Genomic DNA, 24,610 nt, shown 5'->3' on the forward strand with positions numbered 1-24,610 from the left:
AAAATAATGTGATGCACTGGGATTGGATTTTGTGCCGGTAGGCCTGTAGTGTCATGCATGTATGCGGTATCACTCTTTTATGAAGTGAAGTCATATGCACGAAACACGGGAGGCTTGCCATCTACGTAGAAGCACTCAGCCCATTGTTCTGAAAGGTAGATGGAACTCATATCCTTCACAGGCAAAACTAGACATTTCATCGTGACCTGCACACCTCATTGCCAGGTGGGCCACTAAAGATGACAAGGTTTTATTAAAAAAGAAATATGTATAAGCAACTATATATAAGTGAAAAAGTGAAAGTGAAGTAATTGTCATTGTGATACACTGCAGCACAGCACACGGTGACTCAACCAAATGTGTCCTCTGCTTTTAACCAACCACCCTTGGTGAGCAGTGGGCAGCCATGAAAGGCGCCCGGGGAGCAGAGTGTGGGGACGGTGCTTTGCTCAGTGGCACCTCGGCGGCTAAGGATTCGAACCAGCAACATTCTGATTACGGGGCTGCATTCTGTTGTTGTTTATGTTGTTGAAAAAGTGAAGTGATTGTCATTGTGGTGTCATGGATCCTTACTTATCCAAGCTAAAAAGGCTTAACAGCAGTCTCATAATAAAGCACCACTAGATGGCGCTGCATGGTTGTGAACGTGAAAACAGCCCTGCCACAGGTCGGCTCAGAAAGATGTTACATTAGGGTTGAGTAAACGAAGTCATTTTAATAACTTTTAAACCTATACAAGAGATTACATATTTGTATACCAAAAATCAATTCCCTCCATGTTGGGGACATACTGAGCATCGTCAGCTGGCCCAACCTGCGTGAGAGGAGAGGGAACTGGATCATATGCTGCACACCTTCCTCAGTAACAGAACACAAACTTGGTGACTGGTACAAATGATCATTTTAGTTTTATTGCAAAAATCACAGGAAAAAACATGAAACACAGTAAAAAACACATAACTACACACATTATTTTCATAATTTAGGAACTCATAAAAATAACAGCAGTTTATTTTTTTTTATTATTGTTTACACTACAAAAAAAAAAAAAAAAAAAACCAGAACAAAACATTATTTGTGAACAGGGTACAAAGAAGTTCTCAACTGTACAGTGATCTTGTGTCTTCAAGCTTAGGCCTGTGATTCAGCAGGTACATTACATTCCAGCAGCACTCAAAGGTCCGGTCTTCAGCCGGCACATCATGTGAATTTATATGTGAGGCTATTAAGGAAGAGTTAAGATGATACATGGAAGTATTTATAAAAAGCAATACAGAAAAAACGAAAATTAACCACATAACATCATGACTGAAGTGAATGTCTGAAATTCCTAGAAAAGGATATGATTCATAATCCAAGTTCTGGGTCAAGACTCCAGTTAGTACAAACTCGGCATTGTGTACGTCTAGAACACAAAAAAGAAGTGAGAAACACACACACACACAATATGCTAGATTTCTGGCTATTGTCCTCAGTTGTTGGTTTAAAGTGTGACTTCTGGCTTTAATACAAATTGATTAACGGGACAGACTGCATATAAAGGGTCATAAAATGAAAACATCTCCTTTGGAGACAGAATGAAAAAGCAGAAAAACAGTTTAGACAGCAAAGGGACACCGAATTAAAAATATTTAATAATGATAAATCGCATTACATAAAGTATTACTGTACTTTTGTTATATATTTCTTTAAAATAAAATATATGAAAAATTTCCTTCATTTTCATTTACAAATTTTCAACTAACAACTTAATCTAGAAACAAGAATGAAGAACACTTACCTATGTTCTTCAGGAAATACTCTCTGCAGAGATGCAGGTCATTCTCACAGGAGATCAGGATAATTTCAGGAAGATGCTGAAAGAGAAGCATAAATATGAATAAATGTTAAAAAGCAGAGCGCAACAGACTTCACTGTTTTATTCTACAGATATTTCACTATACTGCAACAAGCTAGAAAACCAGGCAGGGATTTAAAAAAAAAAATTTATATCACATTTATATCACACCTTGTTCTGCTTGTGCTCCATGATCTTGCGGAAAGACGGCTGTTTGGCCAACAGCTTCCCGCCTGCACTTTCCACGATGGCTTTCATGGTGCTGAGGCTGGGACATATTCCTGGAGTTATGTAGAAATACTTTCCCTGGTGGAGCAAGAGGGAAGATTTTTTTTAGACATGAATGAGATGTAACGTGTATACAGAACAGAGCGCATTTTAAAACAGCATCTTGGTTCTCAGTCAGGAATTTTCCATGTGACCCCAATTAACAGGCAACATTTCAGAGGTGAAGATAGTCAAAACTGTTCCGAGTTTCATAGTGAGATGTCAAGCTTTGCAGAGTAAAAGATGATGATCATGTCGGAAGCATGTCGGCATGAATGGAATTACACAGAAGAATTCAGCGGCTGAGAGTGTGAGGCATTTATCTCCTTTAACCTTGAATAACGGGGCTGTGTGGGCTCTCTTCAGAGACTCCTCCAGACTGAAGCAAAACAGAACTTCAGCTTCAGCATCCCTCAGCATGTAGTTCTGTTCATCTAAAGAGAGAAAGAGTGAAGGTATACACAACACATTAAAAAGCAGAAAACCTCCCTGTGTCAACAAATTTCAATAATGAAGATTAAATTCCTGCTAATGACGTATAGACCAAAAAACACACAAGGTCTGCACTACAGTGTTAAATATCCTGGGAAGGAGTTCTTCCTTCTTATTGGTTGGTAAGTACAAATTATTACCATGCAGTGCACATGTAAAGCCACATTTAACATATTATTAATATATTTATATATTATGCACAAAATTGTACATTTTAATATTTGCTGTAAAACATTGTCACATCAGTGACAACGTCCACCCACGTAAATAATCTAGGCACTCATGATGATAATCATAATGAGTAGCTGTACGTTTTATTGTATTATTGCTTAAAAAATTTTAATCATTAAAAAAACTGTCAGGGTGTTGCTATGGTTACAAAAAATGGTTTAACCTCTTTGAGGGCGGATGCCTAAGGCAGACAAGTGATTAAACTGGACGTCCTATTGTATTATTCAGGTTTTTATCATCAGCTGATTCAGAGACACCAACCCACAAACTTCTGGCTCTTCCAGCTCTCCTCCAGCCACTCAGAGGTAACAATGTGCTTGACCGTGGAAACGGCCGTCAGGAACTTGACAGTGCGCGTCACTTTATTGGCCACCAAGTGAGTGCACTTCTGAGCGCTGTCCACTACCTCGCCTCCAAGGTCGTAGAGTCTCTGTGGAAGAGGGGGGAAAGGAAGAAAGGAAAGAGTGGAATAGAGAGAGAGAGAGAGAGAGAGAGAGAGGAGTGGGTTCAGCTGTGTGTCGCTCTTATAAAGTGCGTTTTTGGGTAACAAATCGGTTCCTCTGGGGAGCGGTGAGCAGCAGTCAGAGGAACGCGGCTTCTGCCGCAGAGACACACTTACAGGGCACCATGGTGCAGTCACCGCTGACTGAACGTGCCACTTACAACCAGCAGTCACTTCCCACAATCCCCTAGAGGCGTTTACCTTGACGTGCTGCTGGACCTGAGGAGGCTCGAAGCCCGTGAAGAACACGCACGGCGTAGACTCCGGCGGAAGCTTTTTGGTCGGCGTCGGCAACTCCTCGAGTCTGCAGAAACAAGCAGCCGAGTTTTCATGACCCGTTCTCCCCACACGCCATCCCACCCGCTACTTTGCATGACACGACGAACGGGATTGGCGGCAGCCGACTCACTTGGGCTTCTTAGCGGGAGGCTGGGAAACAGCTTCAATCTGCTTCTGCTTCAGCTGCAGCCGTAGGCTCTGGGCAGGAGCACAAGACGAAAGGAGGAGGTTGTGGTTAATGGTGCTATGAAAATCAACCGTGACTGAAAAACGTTGTGATAAAAACTCACCACTAACGTGTCTGGGGATACTTTGATGGAAGTTCGCCAAGCACCTTTAAACATTTACAAGAGATCGTCAAATGTCAAAATACCGCAAGTAACAATCACAAAGCAGAACATTTCATTAATTTTACAGGACTGACTGCTACAAACATGTAAGCAGAGAAAAGAAGAGCCTGAATACAGACATGCCGACCCCAGAATTGTGGGGTCTCAGTTTCAGCTTAAGCTAACCCTAAAAACCCCATTTTTAACCCTGAGTGTCACTGACAATCGATTTCCATTTTAAACACAACCAGGAGTGATTCAGAGATTCCATACCCAGCAGGTTCTGGACAAGGTGCTGGTTGGGGACGAGGGGCTCCTGCAGGTTGAACTGGGCGTATCGGGTGTGCTGCACCTGCCTCAGCGCCTCGAAGTTCCCCAGCAGGATGTCGCATAGCCACTGGGCGTTCACACACGGGATCCGCCACTCCTTCGCCTTCTCGTACTTCAACCCAGTGGGCCTGAAGAAGAAGCACCAGGATTGTCAAAGCATGGTGCACACAGACATAATGCATGCAGTAGCGGCCTAGAGGGTAATCGGATGGTTGCCGGTTCAAATCCCCACTGAGCAAAGCACCGTCCCAACACACTGCTCCCTGGCCGCATGTCACCGCTGGCCACTGCTCACCAAGGGTGATGGTTAATCCCCCCCAATCCACCCAGAAATCCAAACTTTTAACTTTTTTTTTTTTTTTTTCATTGTTATACTTTGATTCCACCAACCTCCACACCTTCACCCTACCTGTTAACATATTTTATATTTTAATTTAATGACATAAAAGTGTAATATTTGGTTGTTTGCAATATTTGCATATTGGTTCATTGTATACTTGCAATATTTGCAATACTCTGGTCTGTAGCAGTCTCTAAAAGCATTTCACTGCATATCATACTGTGTATGACTGTGTATGTGACTAATAAAATTTGAATTTGAATAAAAGCAGAGGACACATTTCGCTGTGTCACCGTGTGCTGTGCTGCAGGGTTTCACGATGACGAATCCCTTCACTTTCAAAATACAAATTAAAGATTTAATTTGCACTCAGTCACAGTTTCAGATGAATGTTTTCCATTCTAACCTTCTGTGCTTGTAAAGAATCACCATCAACAGACTGATAATGTTCCCCTCATTCTGGTGGGAAAACAATCAAATAAAGAATAAAACTGACTCTTTCAGCGACAAACTTCTCGCATAGGCAGCTCCACTGCCATTCATACGTTTAAACACCTTGGAACATTGTTAGAACACAAGTGCATAATTGCCTTTAACTAAAGGAATTGATTGAAAAGATTTGTATTTGCAGCTGCACTAGTTGAAGAAAAACGTAATTGCTTTTTCACTCCTTGAAAAGACAGCATGAAATTCTTAGCTTTTTTTTTTTTTTTTCTCCAAGGATTTCAAGAACCCATATAAACCCAATCACTAGACCTGCTTAAGAGAAAAAGACAAAGGCCAAATGTAATCTGAAGAAATAGAAGAGATCCAATTTGATGATGACGAACGTGTCATTTCAGCCTGGGGGAAGAGACGTCACGCAACTGAAACCACAACGACTCTTTTCTCAACTTTATCGATTGCCACGATACTGAACTACCAAAGAAGACTCACAGTTACGGCGCACTTCAAGGGCAAAGACAATTTCTAGTTAATTCCCTTCTTGAGTCCCTCAAAAAGAATTGATTGGCTGAAAATTGCAGGAAAATTGCAAAGTCTTCTCAGATCTAGTCTACCTAGTTCTTGCTCACCGTAACGACCCCTTTTCCACTGCCACCACCGCGGTACAGATGCAATATTCCTACAGTGTAAGCTGTACATACTTGTTTTTCTACTTACACAAGCTGAGAATTAGAGCAAGCCACGTGACTTTAAAAATGATTTGATATCCGGGTTATATGCAGGATTAATAAATCACCACGTCCTGAGGTGGGAACCAATGAAAGTTCTGATGCAGCCAAACTCAGTATTCTGCTGGGCATTCACCTGATGCCATCACAATAAAAAAATTTATCCATCATTAAATGCATAAAAGTATAAAATCTCTGCAAACTGAAAGAGTTGCAAATGAACAAAGACTCACAACTTTAATTCTTCAACAAAACCTTGATTAAGTGCTGCAATTCAGGGAGTAAGAGTATTTTAAGAGAAGTTGAAAGACTTACTCTTTGCAGATAAGCACCGTGTTACTACGGCATAAGTATCCCGTGTATCTGGCCCCCGCTAGGTACGCCATCAACTTCAGATCGTCCCGGTCCGTGTCCACAAAGCCAGTCACAGAGATAATCTGTGGAGGGAGGGAAAGTGAAGTGATTGTCATTGTGAAACACTGCAGCACATCACCCTTGGTAAGCAGTGGGCAGCCATGACAGGAGCCCGGGGAGCAATGTGTGGGCACGGCGCTTTGCTCAGTAGCATCAGCGACCTTCTGATTACGGGGCCACTTCCTTATCTGCTAGGCCACCACTGGGTAAGGCTACCCCAAAGGGTAAGGTTTCTCATTACCACTCAATCCATATCTGGGTCCCAGGCACCACAGCCCGTCATGGGACTCACACCCACCGCATCTCACCTCTACCGTGCACACACTACTTTACGTGCGGCGGGAGGAAAACTGTTACAACACGGGGAGTGCAGCCCACAGCCTCGAACTAAAAGAAAAACTGTTTTAGTAAGTACACTTACGTGCTGGGAGCAGGGTTTGGTTCCCGGCGGGAAGGCGAAAGGCAGATGCAAAGTGCGGTGGGGAGGGATCATCTTCTTCTTCTTCAGAACGGTGTTGAGCCAGTGGGCTGTGACACAGCGCTTGCCCTCCCTCAGAGCCTGCAGAGGCATCAACACCACCAGGAAATATCTTGACCGACTCCAGACTCAGTCACGTTTTCAGTCACGACATTGAAGGCTCACCTGGACATACATACTACTGACTTGACTTTCACACAGCAGGTGTGTGCAGCGGTTGCTCAGGGAAGAGTCCACAGTTCCCGCATACGACTGAATGATCTAGGAGGTCAAAATACGATTTGTACACAAAGTACACACCTAAATGTAATAAAAGAATCACGCTGTTAAACAATCAAGCACATCCTTACTTTTTTCCAGGTTGCCAGCAGCTGTTTGTCAGCCATCTGTTCAGGATAGTCAGCGATGGTGAACACACAACCGACCAGGAACCCATCCTCCGGAACTAAAGAGAATTGGTTTATGGGGAAAAAAAGATGACGTACGAATGACTTGTTAGTTAACGTATGACAAACTAAAAATGGTAACTATGACACGAGGGTGATTTTATTCCATATGTATTATAAGGGAAGGGACAAATATTCCATAAATAAAATAAGGGGAAACAAAACGTACAGCACAGTATTGCAATACGTCCTCTAGTGATACATTATTACTGATCTACAGCATTGATGTATTGAAGGTTATGCTGTAGATAAACCATGTCAAAACCATTAGCACAGCCCAGTTTTGTTTACCATGCGTTCACAGCATTTTTTGGTGCATCCTCTGAATCAGCCAAAATTAGAAAAAGACGCTTGACTGAACTTTTGTGACATATTCTCTAAACGTGTACCACTAAGACCCAACACCACGACAGCAGCAGAGTGACTTACTCTCCTGGCCGGGTTCGTGACCAAACAGCTGGTGTGGCTGAGGAGGCTGGAGGGTGGTCTGATGCTGTATGCTCTGCCCTGGCTGGTGCTGCAGGGGCTGCTGGTTCTGAAGATGCTGCTGCTGCTGCAACTGTTGCTGCTGCAGCTGCTGCATGTGCTGCTGTTGAAGCTGCTGCTGCTGCAGGAAATGTTGCTGGTGCATCTGCTGCTGGTTTTGCTGTTGCTGTTGCTGTAACTGTAACTGCAGTCTCTGTTGCTGCATCTGCTGCATCTGCTGTAAGGCATGCTGCTGTTGCTGCTGCAGCTGTTGCTGCTGCAGAGGCGGCCGGAGAAGCTGCTGTGGCCGCATCTGTTGCTGGGAGAACGTGTGTTGCTGCTGCTGCTGCTGATTAAAGAGCTGTCTGTGCATCTGCTGCTGATGTGTCTGCTGCTGCAAAAATGCATGCTGCTGCTGCTGCTGCTGCTGTGGTGGCATCTGAGGAAAACCTTGTTGGGGAATCTGCTGCTGCTGTTGTTGTTGCTGCTGCGGATGGTGCAGCTGCATGGCCTGTGGTTGGAGATGTAATATTGGGTGCTGTGGGGCCATCTGTTGTGGGTGGTGCGGCTGCTGCTGATGTTGCTGCTGCTGCATCAGCTGCTGAGCTTCAGCGGTGATCGGCTGCTGCTGAGACTGGACCTGTGGCTTCATTTGGTTGAAGAGCACCGGGTTGGGAATACCAGACTGGGCCTGGTTCCCCTGCTGCTCGAGTGGCTTGGCCGTGCCAGTGAGACCCTGCAGGATCTGGCAGGAGGAGACAAACAGCAGTCACTTTCTTCTGCACAACTCAAGACAACATTCTAAATAGAATTAAAACTTACCGGTCCCATGACATAAATTTCACTCTGATATTATCTAACATTAATATGAGTTCCCCTAGCCTGTCTATGGACCAGGCTACTACCACTATGGGTGGTAGTAGCCTAGTGGGTAACACACTCGCCTGTGAACCAGAAGACCCAGGTTCAATCCCACTTACTACCATTATGTTCCTGAGCAAGACACTTAACCCTAAGTTGCTCCAGGGGGACTGTCCCTGTAACTACTGACTGTAAGTCGCTCTGGATAAGAGCATCTGATAAATGCTGTAAATGTAAAATGTAAATGTCTATGGTCCTGCAGTGGCTAGATATGTATAAAGAGTGCTTTGGTCATTCTACTTCGCCGTTCAGAGTATGGATCTGAAATTTAGCCCCTTATGTAATTATAAGGGGAATAGTTACCTCCCATCTCCCTCCAGGAGAATTTCCCACCCCTACTCTGTAGTAGCTCCACCAATTGTCATGGCTTGAAAATAAGCTAAGCATTGCAGTTGCTCCTCCTCATTAGCATTTAAAGTGGCATACACTAAAACGGCACATCCTAGGGTCATTGTGGGACTGGCTCCAAGTGGCTGTAATTCTGCACCAAAGGAGACTTCAAATATAGTAAATAAAATATATATATATATATATATTTTTTTTTTTTTAATGAAATTTGCATTTAGTGATATATAAAAGCAAATAAAGATAACAGCAAAAAAAAAAATATGCCAAGGGACCTTTAAAAAGTGGAAACGAACACAGACAGAGCACTGCTTAACGAAGCAATCCTTACATGAGCCACATTGGACACCCTGTTGGCTTGCTGCATGTCTGTGTTGTTGGTAATGTTCCTCAGGGTCCTGGTTGCAGGGTTCCACCCAGCCATGCCCTCAGGTCTATCTGGTCCACCCACGCCACCAGTGGGCACAGCATCACGGCCATCAGGCGGCCCGGTGGTGCACGGCAGGCCTGGTACAGGTGGCATGGTGGCACAGAGATTGATGAGGCCGGTCTCCTTCCCAGGTTGAAGACAGCGTTTGGCCACCCCAGGCTGAGGCACCTCCGCAGGAGTCCAGTTCAGGTTGCGATCCTCCTTCTCTGGGGAGGAGTCGTCCGAGTCGTCAAACATGAGCTCTCCCCGCCGTTCAGGCTTCGGAGAGGGGGTGTGGGAGCGCCCCCTTCCACTGGCAGGGGAGCCGTCCCGGGACGAACCGCGGCTTGACCGGCGGCTGCGTGGGGAGCGGCGGTCGCTGTAACTCCCATCAGAGTGCGAGCCCCGGCTGTACTCATCCTCACTGTTATCATACTCTTCCTCATCTTCTTCCTCCAGCTCCAGGTAAGTGAGGCGTGGGTGGTAGAGCGCCTCATCTTTCCGACACTTATCCTTCACTGTGTCAATGATCCATTCTGGAGTGACAATCTTGATGCTGCTGTGCTTTAGTGCATGCTCGTACTTATTCTGGCAGAACAATTTTTTAAAAAGTTTAAAATCCAGAACAATAGACAAAACTTTAGCAAAAATTAGCAAAATGGCTGCAAAAATAGCAAATGGATGCAATATAACAAAGAGTGGAAAATTTAAAGTGGGGGGGGGTCTGAATACTTTCCATACCCACTGTGTACCTGTAAATTATCTCCACAATCATCAATCATAAAATTGAACTTTTATGATTGAGAAGTGAGTACAAAGAGACACAAGAACAAACCTCAAAAGCCTACTTGCTATTAAAAAGTAAAACATTTTTGACTGCACCCATGATTTTGTTTACTTCAAAATAGAGCTTGGGGGGCGGGGCAGCTAAAGAGCCATAAAACTGTGCTTAGCCTAATGAAACGGAGAGTTGACGCCTTCCATCAGCAGACTCCCGAACGCCTCCTTCAAGAACAGGACTAGCTAAAGGGGTCATCTTCCTCTTAAGCAATAAACCGGGCAACATAAACTTTACCAAAATGCCCTCTTTCATTCGGGGTTAAACCCAGGGGAAGGAGTCAGGGAGAAGAAGATAAAACTCACAGTCACACACACACAGGCTCCCAAAATCATAAAAACCACCAGTAAGACACACAGAAAATTACCCCTTTTGGTTCTGGTACAATCAAGTGCGTGCACTTCTTGTTGAACGCGAGCTGACAGTCACCTCCGTGGAACGTGATCAGGGCCCAGAGAGCACTGAGATCTTTAGGGAGCTACAAAAAAGAAAAAGAACAAGGTCCATTAAGATCTCTCGCACTAGTACCGATGGTGTAAAAAGATTATTTTAAAAATACTGAAATTGAGCATACTGACCTTAGGGAGACAAGCAGTGACTCCAAAGAACAGCTGCCCAGACTCCGGAGAAAATCCTGTAACTCTGTGTCATTTGTTAAGGAAGCAACACTTCTACACCAGTCAACTAGCCTAAAACAAGCATGCTTGGTGGTAGTAGCCTAGAGGGTAACACACTCGCCTATGAACCAGAAGAGGAAGGTTCAAATCCCGCTTACTACCATTGTGTCCCTGAGCAAGACACTTAACCCTAAGGGACTGTCCCTGTAACTACTGATTGTAAGTCGCTCTGGATAAGGGTGTCTGATAAATGCTGTAAATGTACCCAAATATACAAATACTGGAGCACCAAACATTACTGCTCCGAAAGGATACGGAAGAAGATCTCCACATTTTACAGACAAAATCACCCAGGACGGCTAAAAAAAAAAAAAAGAGAGGGAGGGACTGTATGTATCACTGAACAGAATGGCAAATAGTCGGGAAAAGCAGTCCTGCAACCGACAGTTGGTGACACAGAACAGATCCGACTGGCGACTGAAGCCTCACTTACTTTCACTACGGGCAGATCGAACACCTCCCGCGACTCCCCCACTTCGGGGCTGTCGCCGTCCACCGCGATGATGTGGGTGGCCAGGGCATTGTAGGACACTTCCTTTCCCTTCCCGGCTTTCAATAACTGCACGGCCTGAAACATACAACTCGCCGCGTTACGCCGCTGGCTGTGTGCAACCGACCGACCAATAAAACCCGCTAGCGGCTAGCAGCTCGACGCCGAAGGTCGATCGATATCTCCAGACGAGCGCGGCTCTGCCGATCCACGCCAGGTCACTTCACACCGACACCCGCCACTCCTCCCGACGGTGCATTTTACCAAGAACTGCGCTGAAAGGGCAAGGCAGCGCGTTAGCATGCTAGAGCTAAATCGCCCGCAATCAATGAACTCTGGGACGGGACTCGTTTGGCCCAACGCGATATTCGCCCAGCAGCTGTCTGCAAAACCACCACAGCCGAATGAAACGGATTTAGATCCGGCGACGGGTTACTCGTGTGCAGATCGCCCGTGCTAAACACGCACACCTCTCCAGCCGGGATGGCGCCGCTGCAGGACGCTAGCTAGCGAGCTAGCCGACGGGACAACCACAGTTTACCTTCTGGTCAATATCTCCGACCACGTAGAATTTCACGTCTTTGAAAAGCTCGTCGGGGACGGCCAGCTGTTCGTCCGACATTTTTGTTGTGTTAAAACGCACAAAGCGGCGGGCTGTTACATGTCTTTTGCCAACTTGTCAATGTACATGGCTCAAAGTAGTACAGTTCCGAGGCGCCAAAGAAGACTACGCGCGCTTTGGAAGCGCGCATTTCTGTTTACACGGGGGGGGGCAATATGCAATAAGACTTTAACGTTTTAATTCAAGACCAAATGTTGTCCGAGGAGTATGCGCGGTGCGATTCAAAATGCAGCCACTGTGATGTCGACGCGGGTACGTAATTTTTGAAAATGTAAAAAAGACGCCGGGATTAGAACACTTATCCACACCGGGAAATTATGGTTCAGTCCATGGGAGGGGCGAAACAGGACTCTTCCGGCAACGGGGTACCAAGTGAATTTGTTAAAAAGAAGTAAAGCGTTTTTGTGCCTTAAAGGTTTATATTATATATAAAGGCTTCAGGGTGGACTTAATACACAATACGTCTTAATATAATTACAATGCATTAGTAGATGTCATAACAAAAGTATTACTTCCTGAATCTAATTTAAATGATAATATATTATATTGGCTATAATATTATCCGGTGAGGAGATTTTCAGGAACGTCCAGCGTCACTGTGACCGGTGTCACCCACGGATGCCACTCGTGTGCGATTGATCGCACGATGCCAATGAAAACATCATCTATTACACCGTTACGACCCGACCAGTTCGCAGCCGCCGGGACCGTGTTCCGATCGGACGCGGTGAAGCCCGCGGGGTCGGCATGAAATAAAATAAATAACCCCCCTGGCCCCCCTCGTCCCCAGCCCAGTGGTTCAGCCCAGAGCCGGCGTGCGCGCGCACTCGCGGCCGCTCTGTCGGAGTAACGCGGCGTCCACGCGCACGGCGGCGCGCGTCGGAATGGACCGACGGTAAGAGCGCAACTTCGGGAATTAAAGCGGGGATAAAATAAAGGGTACAAGTGGCCTGTATGCTGACGTGCGACCGGATACATTTGTATTGAACTTTTCACTCGGTTTCTGAATGTGTGTACATATGAAGTGTTTGTGATGTTTTAGATTTAGAACCTGGCATTTATCGCCTGTTTTAGAAACCATACTGTGGACGTTCTGGATGTTCTGTCAGGTATTTTTCCAGTAACACCAAAGTCACATGCTGTTTATTTTTTCTATATTCTCGTGGTTCATAAGAATAATTCCACTATATGTATATATTTACCATTGACCAATTGACACAGACCAAGATGATTTAAAACATAAGCACACTTCTTCATACGAAGAAGTGTGTGAAGTAGAGATGGTGAGCAGCACGAAAGAGAGCCTGATTATGATTGTAGGTTGCTTGCGATCATTAAACGGTGGGAGAGCCTAGACTCTTAACTGCAGAAAATCAGATGAAATAATCTCCCGGAACAAAGGTGACTGAACACACATTGGTCCTGCTGGTCCCTCTCTCTCTCGGGCATTTCTGAAAGCACAGTGCTCGTGTGTGTGAACCGCAGGCTTGAATACATCGTCTGGATTGTGCAAAATATTGTATGCAGCATGTATGATAACAAATGAGTTGAGCGGGATGATTCAGTCCAAGCTTCAGATTGTAAAAAAAAAAAAAAAGAAGGCTGAGGCGGATTCTGGACCTTCTGCTCTTTTCAAACTAATTAGCACCAGCTCAGGGTCATTACAGTAAAAACCTCCACATATTTCAGGTCTTATTGCTCCTCTCCCATCTTCCAGTCCTCCTACATGTAATCAAACCAAACATCATCTGTGGTAGGTATTTCTAAGAAAATGAACAAATTAATTTTGCTTGAACAAAATTTTGTATGAACAAATCCGTTTTGTTTGTTAATATATTTATAGTCTATGCTGACGTTTCTGTCCTAGGCAAGTCATTCTTCTTCCATTATTGCTCATTAACCATCATAGACAGTGACTTTCCTACCAGTACTCTCCTTAATTGTGTCAGACAGAAGAACAAAACGCCATTGGTCTAATATATGCTTAATATAATGCTCACTTTTATAAAAATATGCTAAAAGAAGGTAGGATGAAAGAATGCATGTAATTAAATATGCAGCTATGAAAAAAAATGAATACATACCATCAGGTTGTAGAAGCTGCCAACATTTAGATATATAATACCAGTCCTGTAGCCCTCATCTAACCATTCAGCAATTGCTTAAGTGAAAACCGCTGTCATGAGCTTTTTTTCAGAACCCCTCGTATACCCATGCATTTCACACCATCTGTGACCTGTAATAAGATACATGAGCCAATTGGGATTGGCATTTGCAGAAGATCTGAGAAGATCTGAAGAGAAAGCATCATCCTCTGGATAACAATGAGAATCCCTTGAAGTTGGAACATTCCATTCTGAGAACTGCCTGCTCTTTCTGCAGTCCATACAGTGGAGGAAATAATTATTTGACCCCTCGCTGATTTTGTAAATTTGTCCAATGACGAAGAAATGAAAAGTCTCAGAACAGTATCATTTTAATGGTAGGTTTATCTTAACAGTGACAGATAGCACATCAATAGGAAAATTGAAAAAAAAAACTTTAAATAAAAGATAGAAACTGATTTGCATTTCATTGAGTGAAATAAGTATTTGAACCCCTACCAACCATTAAGAGTTCTGGCTCAATTAGTCACCCTCATTAATGACACCTGTCTTAACTAGTCACCTGTATAAAAGACACCTGTCCACAGAATCAATCAATCAGGAAGACTCCAAACTCTCCAACATGGGAAAGACCAAAGAGCTGTCCAAGGATGTCAGAGACAAAATTGTAGACCTGCACAAGGCTGGAATGGGATACAAAACCATTAGCAAGAAGCTGGGAGGGAAGGTGACAACTGTTGCTGCAATTGTTCGAAAATGGAAGGAGCACAAAATGACCATAAATCGACCTTGGTCTGGGGCTCCACGCAAGATCTCACCTCGTGGGGTCTCAATGATTCTGAGAAAGGTGAGAACTACACAGGAGGAGTTAGTTAATGACCTCAAAGTAGCTGGGACCACCGTCACCAAGAAAACCATTGGAAACACATTAAACCGCAATGGATTAAAATCCTGCAGTGCTTACATTTACATTTACATTTACAGCATTTATCAGACGCCCTTATCCAGAGCGACTTACAATCAGTAGTTACAGGGACAGTCTCCCTGGAGCAACTTAGGGTTAAGTGTCTTGCTCAGGGACACAATGGTAGTAAGAACCTGGGTCTTGTGGTTCATAGACGAGTGTGTTACCCACTAGGCTACTACCACCCTTGCAATGTCCCCCTGCTCAAGAAGGCATATGTGCAGGCCCGTCTGAAGTTTGCCAATGAACACCTGAATGATAGGTGACAGAGAGTGACTGGGAGAAAGTGCTGTGGTCAGAAGAGACCAAAATTGAGCTCTTTGGCATTAACTGAACTCCGCCGTGTTTGGAGGAAGAAAAATGCTGCCTATGACACCCAAACCACCGTCCCCATTGTCAAGCATGGAGGTGGAAACATTTTGCTTTGAAGGTGTTTTTCTGCTAAGGGCACAGGACAACTTCACCGCATCAACGGGAAAATGGACGGAGCCATGTATCGTAAAATCCTGAGCGACAACCTCCTTCCCTCTGCCAGGAAATTGAAAATGGGTCGTGGATGGGTGTTCCAGCACGACAATGACCCAAAACATACAGCAAAGGCAACAAAGGAGTGGCTCAAGAAGAAGCACATTAAGGTGTTGGAGTGGCCTAGTCAGTCTCCTGACCTTAATCCAATAGAAAACCTATGGAGGGAGCTGATGCTCAAGTTGCACATAGACAGCCTCGAAACCTTAGTGATTTAGATATGATCTGCAAAGAGGAGTGGACCAAAATTCCTCCTAAAATGTGTGCATACTTGGTCATCAAGTACAAGAAACGTTTACCTCTGTGCTTGCAAACAAGTATTAAGTCTTTTTTTTTGGTAGAGGGTTCAAATACTTATTTCACTCAATGAAATGCAAATCAGTCTCTATCTTTTATTTAAAGTTCTTTTTTTAAATTTTCCTTTTGATATGCTATCTGTCACTGTTATAATAAACCTACCATTAAAACTATACTGTTCTGAGATTTTTCATTTCTTTGTCATTGGACAAACGTACAAAATCAGCGAGGGGTCAAATAATTATTTCCTCCATTGTATCTGATGGCAGGCTACTCTGGAGAGATCATTCAGCCTTCATCACCCCAACAAATTCAGAACCTTTAATGGTCTCACAAAGATTTGGCTCTGTTCGAGTAAAGTTAGATCTGAAAAACATTCTGAATGCCCACTGTAGTTTTAATTAGGTCTGGAAATTGACATGTGGTGGTTGTGCAAGTTCAAGCTCAAGCTCAAAAAAACATGAAGCACTTCCCTGAGCCACACAACCAAAAGATAGTGGTGATAATAAAACAGAATAAAAGCTCCCTTCTCTAGATCCTACAATGAGATAAACATTTCTATATATATAATTCATTAATTAATTTGCCTGATAAATATATACAAATCAGTTTGGTAGCATTTTGACATTCTTATATGAGTTCTGCTAGCCTGTCCTTGAGCTTTGGTTCCTCCAACGTAAAAGCATTCACATATCTAGACCACAAAAAAAAAGTTATTTTGAAAGCAGAGAAAGACATTGCTCTTGAGAAATTCAGTTTGATGCAGCTATGGAACGCTTTCACTAAAAGTAGGTTACTTGCCATGGAATGCATTTCACTAACATTTCAAGAACAGATGATCAACTATTTTAAATCTACACCCAACCTGGCTCTACACTGAATCCCCTGCACCACCGACTTGTGCGTGATGAAATTATTTGGCTGATGATTTCTTTTTAATGTTAAATAACTTACTGTTCCCTCAGATTAATTTGATAATTGGTCGTTCGTCTTCACTGGAATGATGAAATTGTGACAGGTGAACTAATATTGAGCAAGTCAGCCTGGTGCATCCATTAAAGTAAAGTGAAGTGATTGTCATCAGATTGTCATCATCCATGGAGGCATGGAGACTTGTTGTCCGAGTAGATCCCACAGATGCCTGAGATCTGCAGAATTCTGAGGCCAAGTCAACTCCTTGAACCATTTCTGCAGTGTGGCAGGGTGCGTTATTCTGCTGTGTGCTTCCTGTGTTTCCCAGGAAATTGATGCACAGCCCTATATTTAGGTTGTATAAAGAAAATGTGATTGATCAGACCACACTGAAAAAAAGAAAACACTGGCTGAACTAAAAATTAATTAATCTGATGTAATATAAAGAAGCTTCATTGGTTTATTTTAATCACTAAGTCAATGCTAAAATATCAAGTGTGACTGACTGATTAAATTTTGTGGTGGACTGCTCACCAAGGGTGATGGTTAAATACAGAGGACACATTTCGTTGTGTGTACCGTGCGCTGTGCCGCCGCGCATCATAATGACAATCACTCCACTTTCACTTAATTTTTTAAGTTTAGACAGGGGTTTTCTTTTTTTCAGTGCAGGTGATCCAGTTTAGATGTTCACGTGCCCATTGTATGTGCATTTGTTGGTCTCACCAAGGGCTCGCTGATTTTCATTCCTTTTGATATTCCTTGACCACTGCAAACTGGGAACCATCCCCAATCCCCACTGCTCCCCAGAGCAGTTAAGTGCATCTGTTCAGAAACCATTGTTTCCGACAGCAGTGTAGACTGCTTAAAAGGGGTTGTGTCATATTTACTAAATTGGCAGCATTAGTGAAAATGTCAAATTGCAAAATGCTTGAAATTAACAGATATTCCAGAGACACTGGAAATTGTTTGTGAAATCAGAAAGGTAGTAGTAAAATATTGATTAATGCATGTGTGACTGGAATCATTTTAAACATGAATAAGTTATTAAAAAGGGTCCATCAGAGGATTTTTATCCCAGCAGGGGGCTCATCAGAATTCTGTAATGATTGCATAATGATTGCATGATTACCAGAAATGTGAAGGGGATCATCTTCAAAGATTGTATCCACTGCCCACTCCCTGTGCTTCCTAACAGGACACAAATGAGAGTGTGTATCACATTATGTATTAGTGTGTTGAAACATCTGTAACATTCATGCATCGTTTAAATTTAACTTGTATTTTATATGTTATTTCAGAAGTATTGCTGGATATTCAATTACTTCTAGAACTATAGAACTCATACTATTATATAGAATTATATAGTATAGCATACACACACATACGTGTGTATGTGTGTATTAGGGAGTTTCAGGATATGCATGTATAAATTTATACGGTGTGGTATATTAATTCTTATATTGGGGGAAAAACTGAAGACTAGCACCTGTCCTCCGCTTTTACTCCACTGACTTTAGAAAAAAAGTAAGGTTATGCCTCTTTGAAAACCTTTGGCAAAAAATCCTCCCCTACACACAATAATTTTTTTTACTGACTGTGTATTAGGAGCAGAACCCTAGCGTACTGTGGATATAATGGGAAGCAACCGCATCACTCAAACTGACATGTGTGACATTTTTCTGGTTTGAACCAACATTGGCTTTCCATTTCAGAAGCAGCAAGCCTGCCACAGCAGATAATAACTTCTGTGTGAAAGTGATGTCTTTTTCTCTCATTTTTATTTATTTATTTGCTTGCCTATGTGTGTATTTATTTATTTGTATTATTGTTTATTTGGTTGCTTTGTGTTTTATTTTCAGCATTTCCATTATGATTAAAAAAAAATTAATTCAACAGTTCTTTTAAAGTTGCGCCTAGTGTTGTTTTCGTCAACAAAATTTATGATGAAATATCTTCGTCAACGGACCTTTTTGACATGACAAAGTTGAGGCGTAAATGCTTTACAATGAAGTGGAAAAGAAAACAGAATGTGGTCGAAGAACAGGGAACAAATCAGAGTGTATTCCATGTTGGGGCAGTGGTGGCCTAGCGGTTAAGGAATCAGAAGGTTACCGGTTCGAATCCCAGGAGGGATAATTGGCAACACCTACAATCAAGCATTTTTGATAACAGTGGTGTGGAGGAATTTTGGCCACTTATCTTTGCAGAATTGTTGTAGTTCAGCCACATTGGAGGGTTTTTGAGCATGAACCACCTTTTCAATGTCATGTTACAACATTTCAGTAGGATTCAGGTCAGCTTTGACTAAGCCACTCCAACGTCTTCATTTTCTTCAGGTGGATTTGCTGATGTGTTTTCAATCATTGTCCCAAGTTTGTTTCAGCTTGGGCTCATGAACAGATGGTCGGACATTCTCCTTCCAGATTTTTCAGTAGACAGCTAAATTAATGGTTCCATTTATCAAAGCAAGTCTTCCAGGCCCTGAAGCAGAAAAACAGCCCCAGACCATCATGTGGTGTTACTTTTACGCCAGATGTAATGGGACACACAGCTTCCAAAAAGTTCAACTTTTGTCTCTTCAGTTCACAGAGTATTTTCCCAAAAGTCAAAATTTAGATGAACTGTAATGTTCTTTTTGCTCAGCAGTGGTCTTTATCTTGGCACTCTGCCATGCAGGCAATGTTGCCCAGTCTCTTTCTTTCTTTCACACCACTGTACATATACATGTTTACATTTTTGAAAATTGTAATACTTAATACTACAATCATAATAATACTGCAAGCTCTCAAAAATAATTGAACCACAGATTAATCATTTTATTGTTTTACTCTATTGTGTCCCATTGTGTCCCATATTATGTTGATTTAATGATTAGTTTGGTTCCTAAAATCTGGTTTGGTCAGAACATTTATAAATAAACAATAATCTTATGACCGTTTATTAATTATAGGCATTTATACATTTATGTTACATGCTAATGGTTTCTGTAGCCTGTTAACCAAATTCATGACTTCTGGTAATCTGGATTACTATATTATCTTTATTATTCAGCATCTTAGTTTTGATCAATGGTATTTTTTTACTCAACTCTATTGAATGGGTTGATGGTCCTGCTGATGGGTCCTAGACTGCTTCATTAAACAAATACCGTTTTGATTCCAGTGGCATACTGTATATGTGCTCTTCTTTTCTGTACAATTACAGGTATACAACATCAAAATAGTGAAGTTGCATATTGATGTTTGCCGAGAGCATTGCACATTCAGGAGGACCTGGCGAACATGCTCAATGCAAACCTGACACCCGCAGCCAATGAAAGCTCTGGACCTGGGGCTTTTAACAGACCCCTCACTGTGTTCAGTGTCCTGACTCTGACTCTGCTCGCCATGCTAGTAGTGGCTACCTTCATCTGGAACATGCTAGTTCTTCTGACCATCTTGCAGGTCCGGACATTTCACCGTGTCCCCCACAACCTGGTGGCATCCATGGCCATATCTGACGTCATGGTGGCAGCCCTGGTGATGCCCCTCAGCTTGGTCCATGAGCTCAGGGGGCGGCGTTGGAAGCTGGGAAGGGTACTTTGCCAGGTCTGGATATCTTTTGATGTCCTCTGCTGCACGGCCAGCATCTGGAATGTGACCGCTATAGCTCTTGATCGTTACTGGTCAATCACTCGACACCTAGAGTACACGCTGAAGACCCGAAAGAAGATCTCCAATGTGATGATTGTGTTGACTTGGCTGCTCTCAGCTGTGATCTCCCTTTCCCCTCTATTTGGATGGGGGGAAACGTACTCAGAAAAGGGCATGGAGTGTCAGGTGAGCAAGGAGCCATCTTACACCATCTTCTCGACCTTCGCTGCTTTCTTCCTGCCCCTATGTGTCGTGCTCTTTGTATACTGGAAGATCTACAAGGCTGCCAAGTTCCGAATTGGCTCCAGAAAGACCAACACGATCACGCCTGTAACAGAGGCCGTTGAGGTAAGATAGAAAAAAAAAAAACATGTTTCTGTCTTAGTTCAAGCGCCACTATTTAATCCTAATGTATTAAATTATGCACCGTCTCAACGAATGCCTGCAGATCTGAGTGATTGTACTCTCCGGTGATGCTTGTAAATTTAGCTGATACGCAGCAGGTAGAGGAAGCACACACTGTGCTCACTTTTCTTTTGACATTTCACAGTTCTGACTGACTTTCTTAAAGAGCCAACCTCAGAATGACTGGATGAAACCGTTTCCAAGTTGTGGCAGTGAGTGGTAACCGATGAAACCGATTATGGTTAGTTAGTGCGGATTATGGTTTAAAAAAATGCAAATGAAAAATAAATGGAAAACATGAATAGATGTACTAGAATCAATCTAATTATATTGATTCTAATAAAGAGAGAAAAAATATTTACATTTGAAATTCAAATCTAGACATGTCAGCTGTTCTCAAAGTAATAATTATAGTTTAATAATTTTATTTTTTATTTTTTTTGCATTGTTGGTTAATTGACTTCACAACAATTTAGGTTCCCAGGCACTCTTGGCTCAGGCTTAGCATGTCTATTCTGTTTTTTCAATTGGGTTATATTCCAATTTCTTAAAATATATGGACAGGCTATAGATTTAGCATTTTACTGGGAAATAAATATGAACATACTAAAATTTGTAGGACATTTTGAAAAAGTGTCCTTCAAAATAGAAACTATGAGGTGATGTAGGCTTAGGTTTTGTCTTGTCATATGTATGCATGTGTGATTGTCATCACATTCTCTCTAGTGAAGAACTGGATTCATCAGAAATAAATACTGTAAAGACATTTATTGAAACATTTCTTTAAGACTGGGTTTAGGTTTAGACTTCGAAGTGTCTATTTACATATTTATTGTCAAGATCCTCTCATAAAGGTCAAAAGCTTTTGTATAATTCTGCTCATTTGGCTTTGACTATGTGGCTATGTATATCTGCATCTTTAGGTGAAAGAAGCCTCACAACAAGCAACTCAGATGGCCTTCACCATCCGCCAGGCCACAGTGAGGTTCCAGACAGATGCAGAGACATGGCGTGAGCAGAAGGAGAAGCGAGCGGCGCTGATGGTGGGCCTCTTGATCGGCGTCTTCGTTCTCTGCTGGATACCCTTCTTCCTGGTGGAGCTCATCATCCCTCTCTGCTCATGTGACATCCCGCCCATCTGGAAGAGCATCTTCCTCTGGCTCGGCTACTCTAACTCCTTCTTTAATCCCCTTATCTACACAGCCTTTAACAAGAACTACAACAATGCCTTTAGGAACTTCTTCTCTAGACAGTGCTAAGGGGGAAGGATCTTGTCTGGGATTGTGGAGGCTGTAATCGATGTGAAAGGCATTTCAACAGGCTGCTTTGGGCTCTCAAGGTCCAACAGTGTGGAGGGAGGGGCTGAGTTGTATCTTCCCAGCTTTTATCACATTTCAGGCTAGTGGTTGTGTCAGTGTAATGTAAGTGCAGTGCAATCACGTAATCACGAGCTCTGTGGGAGGGTTAACCTTTTATTCTGATCCACTTTAAAGAAATTCTTAGTTGTCTGCAATGTGTACGATGTGTATTTTAAAAATATTTAAAGTGTTAAAAGACTAGTAAAAACTTGTAAAGTTTGTAAAAACAAGATAAAAGTGTACCATTAAGCCAACCTTCAGTCCCACAACGCTCCTTCAACATCATATTTGGTTATTGGCAGATCATAGAGTCACCTTACTGATTGCACCTTGAACTATTTTGGCTACTTCATGTAATGCATATCAAAGTATAGTGGGCATATAAACCTATACAGACCTCATCACTTGCAACACATTCCATAACTGCCATAAATGGAGAAGTACGACATTTTCATTCAGCTGCCAATTTGCCATTTACAATGAAAGAATTCTCTTGTAGCAAACCTGTGACAATATACTCTAGGGCAGCTCAATGTGCCCCTGAACATTCACAGCAGATGCTTTCAGCTTCATTGGATGTGTACATGTGTCATCTCTATTGCGGCGAATGGAGAGCTGTGTACTTTTATCTGAATGCTGTACATAGTGCTGTAAACTGGGATGGCTCTTAGTGTCACATTCTCACAACAAATAAGTTGCTTGTTCAGATAAAAAGGATACTGGTTTATATTGTGACATTTGTTAAAATTGTGAAAAATTATGGTTAAAAATTGATTAAAGATACATTTTTGACACAGCACTGCCTCCCCCACTATCTTTCATTTCCACAAGGACTATATTCATTTGTATTACATTACAGCTATAACATGGTTTAGGCTGGGGAGCCTGAGCAAAGTTGATAAAATTCCTTCTGGAAGGGTAGAGATGATTGGACTTTTCGGCAGGCTGCTGCTTTAGCTGGAATATTGTTGTATGATGTTTGCTTAAGAAGGTCAGATTAAGTCAATGAACTGGCTAAATGAAATCCTTCCAAAATAGCTATTTACATTTCCATACCTTCTTGAATTTTGTTGCAGTCTTTAGATGTACTGAAAATGTGAAATTATTTCAAACCTCGTAAATTGATCAGCCTTCTTTTGATTCAGACTCTGAAAATGAGGGGGAAATTGAAATTCTACTATATTTCTGATGGTCAAAACACTGATGGTCAAAAGTTTTTAATGATATTGAAGCAGTACAAGTTCAAACGTAAGTGGTGAACCGGCAGAGGTAAAAAACGGTTAATAAAACTGAAAACATATCAGAATTTTACAAAAAGGCCTTTTCCAGGGAACAAGAAATGGGACAACAACAGTTAACAGCTGATCAAGCCTTGTCCCAATTTCTCCAACATGCAAGCCCCTCTGTCTACATAAAATAGCATTGGAAAACATACCATCTAATGAAACAGGATTGAACTGCAGAAATTAATGTGTTGCTATAACAATAGTGAGGAAAAAGGCAATTAAATACAGAAGATAGACAGACTATCATAACACAGTCTCCTTCAGCATCAGAGTGCTCTAGGGGAAACTCCTGACAGGAAGAGGTCTGGCAACCCAAAGCCACAACAGCATCAGAAGACGAGTTTCTCTGAGTCACAGCTTCATGCTCAGCTTAATAGTGGTCATAGTAAGCAAGTCTCAAATTCAACTGTAAAAAAGAAGACTTCAAACGTACAGTACCCTCTATTATGCACCTAGTTCCCCACAATTATCTTCTTAAACTGCAAGGACATGACGTTACAATTTTTAACATAAATCAGACATGGCCACTGTGAGGTGGAGGTGTTATCTGTATGTAAGTGAAAGAGAAGTGATTGTCATTGTGAAACACTTCAGCACAGCACGTGGTGCACACAACAAAATGTGTCCAGCCAGCACCAAAAACGCGCTCATCATCACCGAGCATGACGTGAGGAGGGCCTTCAAGAGAGTGAACACCAGGAAAGCAGCAGGACCAGACGGCATCTCGGGGAGAATCCTCAGAGCCTGCGTGGACCAGCTAGCACCTGTGTTTACAGAGATATTCAACCTCTCTTTATCTCTGCGATCCCCATCATTGTTCAGGTTCCAAAGAAACCCCATGCTGCCTCCCTCAACGACTACTGCCCTGTAGCCCTCACCTCAGTAGTGATGAAGTGCTTTGAACGCCTTGCCAGAGACTTCATTATTGCTTCATTACCGGACACCCTCAACCCACTACAGTTTGCTTACCGTCCAAAGTGATGTACAGATGTCACCTTATCTTATCTCATCCACATAGCACTCACCCACCTGGACACTCGGAAGGGAAATTATGTTAAAATGCTTTTCATTGACTACAGTTCAGCATTTAACATGATAATTCATTCCACACTCACCACCAAGCTGGAGCACCTGGACTCAGCTCATCTCTGTCAGTGGATCTCCAACTTCCTAACTGAGAGACCACAGGCAGTAAGGATGGGCGGACATGTCTCAGCCTCCATCACTCTCAACACTGGA

At 42.7% G+C, this 24,610-nt stretch overlaps 2 protein-coding genes across 2 annotated transcripts; one reads left to right on the top strand and one right to left on the bottom strand.

The window, feature by feature from the left end:
* Nucleotides 1-1,082: 1,082 nt before the first annotated feature.
* On the bottom strand, nucleotides 1,083-11,983 carry paxip1 (PAX interacting (with transcription-activation domain) protein 1). The gene is made up of 21 exons (XM_028976804.1): nucleotides 11,804-11,983; nucleotides 11,206-11,340; nucleotides 11,028-11,071; nucleotides 10,674-10,737; nucleotides 10,463-10,573; nucleotides 9,180-9,845; nucleotides 7,547-8,327; nucleotides 7,022-7,116; nucleotides 6,837-6,932; nucleotides 6,615-6,752; nucleotides 6,095-6,216; nucleotides 4,211-4,395; nucleotides 3,899-3,942; nucleotides 3,739-3,806; nucleotides 3,531-3,633; nucleotides 3,089-3,257; nucleotides 2,438-2,538; nucleotides 2,009-2,143; nucleotides 1,781-1,856; nucleotides 1,345-1,405; nucleotides 1,083-1,216 (listed from the first exon to the last, which is right to left on the bottom strand). The coding sequence occupies exons 1-21, from the start codon at nucleotides 11,882-11,884 to the stop codon at nucleotides 1,201-1,203; spliced, it is 3,291 nt and encodes a 1,096-aa protein (XP_028832637.1). The 5' UTR covers nucleotides 11,885-11,983; the 3' UTR covers nucleotides 1,083-1,200.
* A 762-nt stretch (nucleotides 11,984-12,745) lies between these two features.
* LOC114788969 (5-hydroxytryptamine receptor 5A-like) lies at nucleotides 12,746-22,694 on the top strand. The gene is made up of 3 exons (XM_028977962.1): nucleotides 12,746-12,779; nucleotides 19,895-20,670; nucleotides 21,651-22,694. The coding sequence occupies exons 2-3, from the start codon at nucleotides 19,972-19,974 to the stop codon at nucleotides 21,984-21,986; spliced, it is 1,035 nt and encodes a 344-aa protein (XP_028833795.1). The 5' UTR covers nucleotides 12,746-12,779; nucleotides 19,895-19,971; the 3' UTR covers nucleotides 21,987-22,694.
* The last annotated feature ends 1,916 nt before the right edge of the window (nucleotides 22,695-24,610 follow it).

The sequence above is a fragment of the Denticeps clupeoides genome, chromosome 4, assembly GCF_900700375.1.
Source record: "Denticeps clupeoides chromosome 4, fDenClu1.1, whole genome shotgun sequence".
In the NCBI taxonomy this organism is placed as follows: domain Eukaryota; kingdom Metazoa; phylum Chordata; class Actinopteri; order Clupeiformes; family Denticipitidae; genus Denticeps; species Denticeps clupeoides.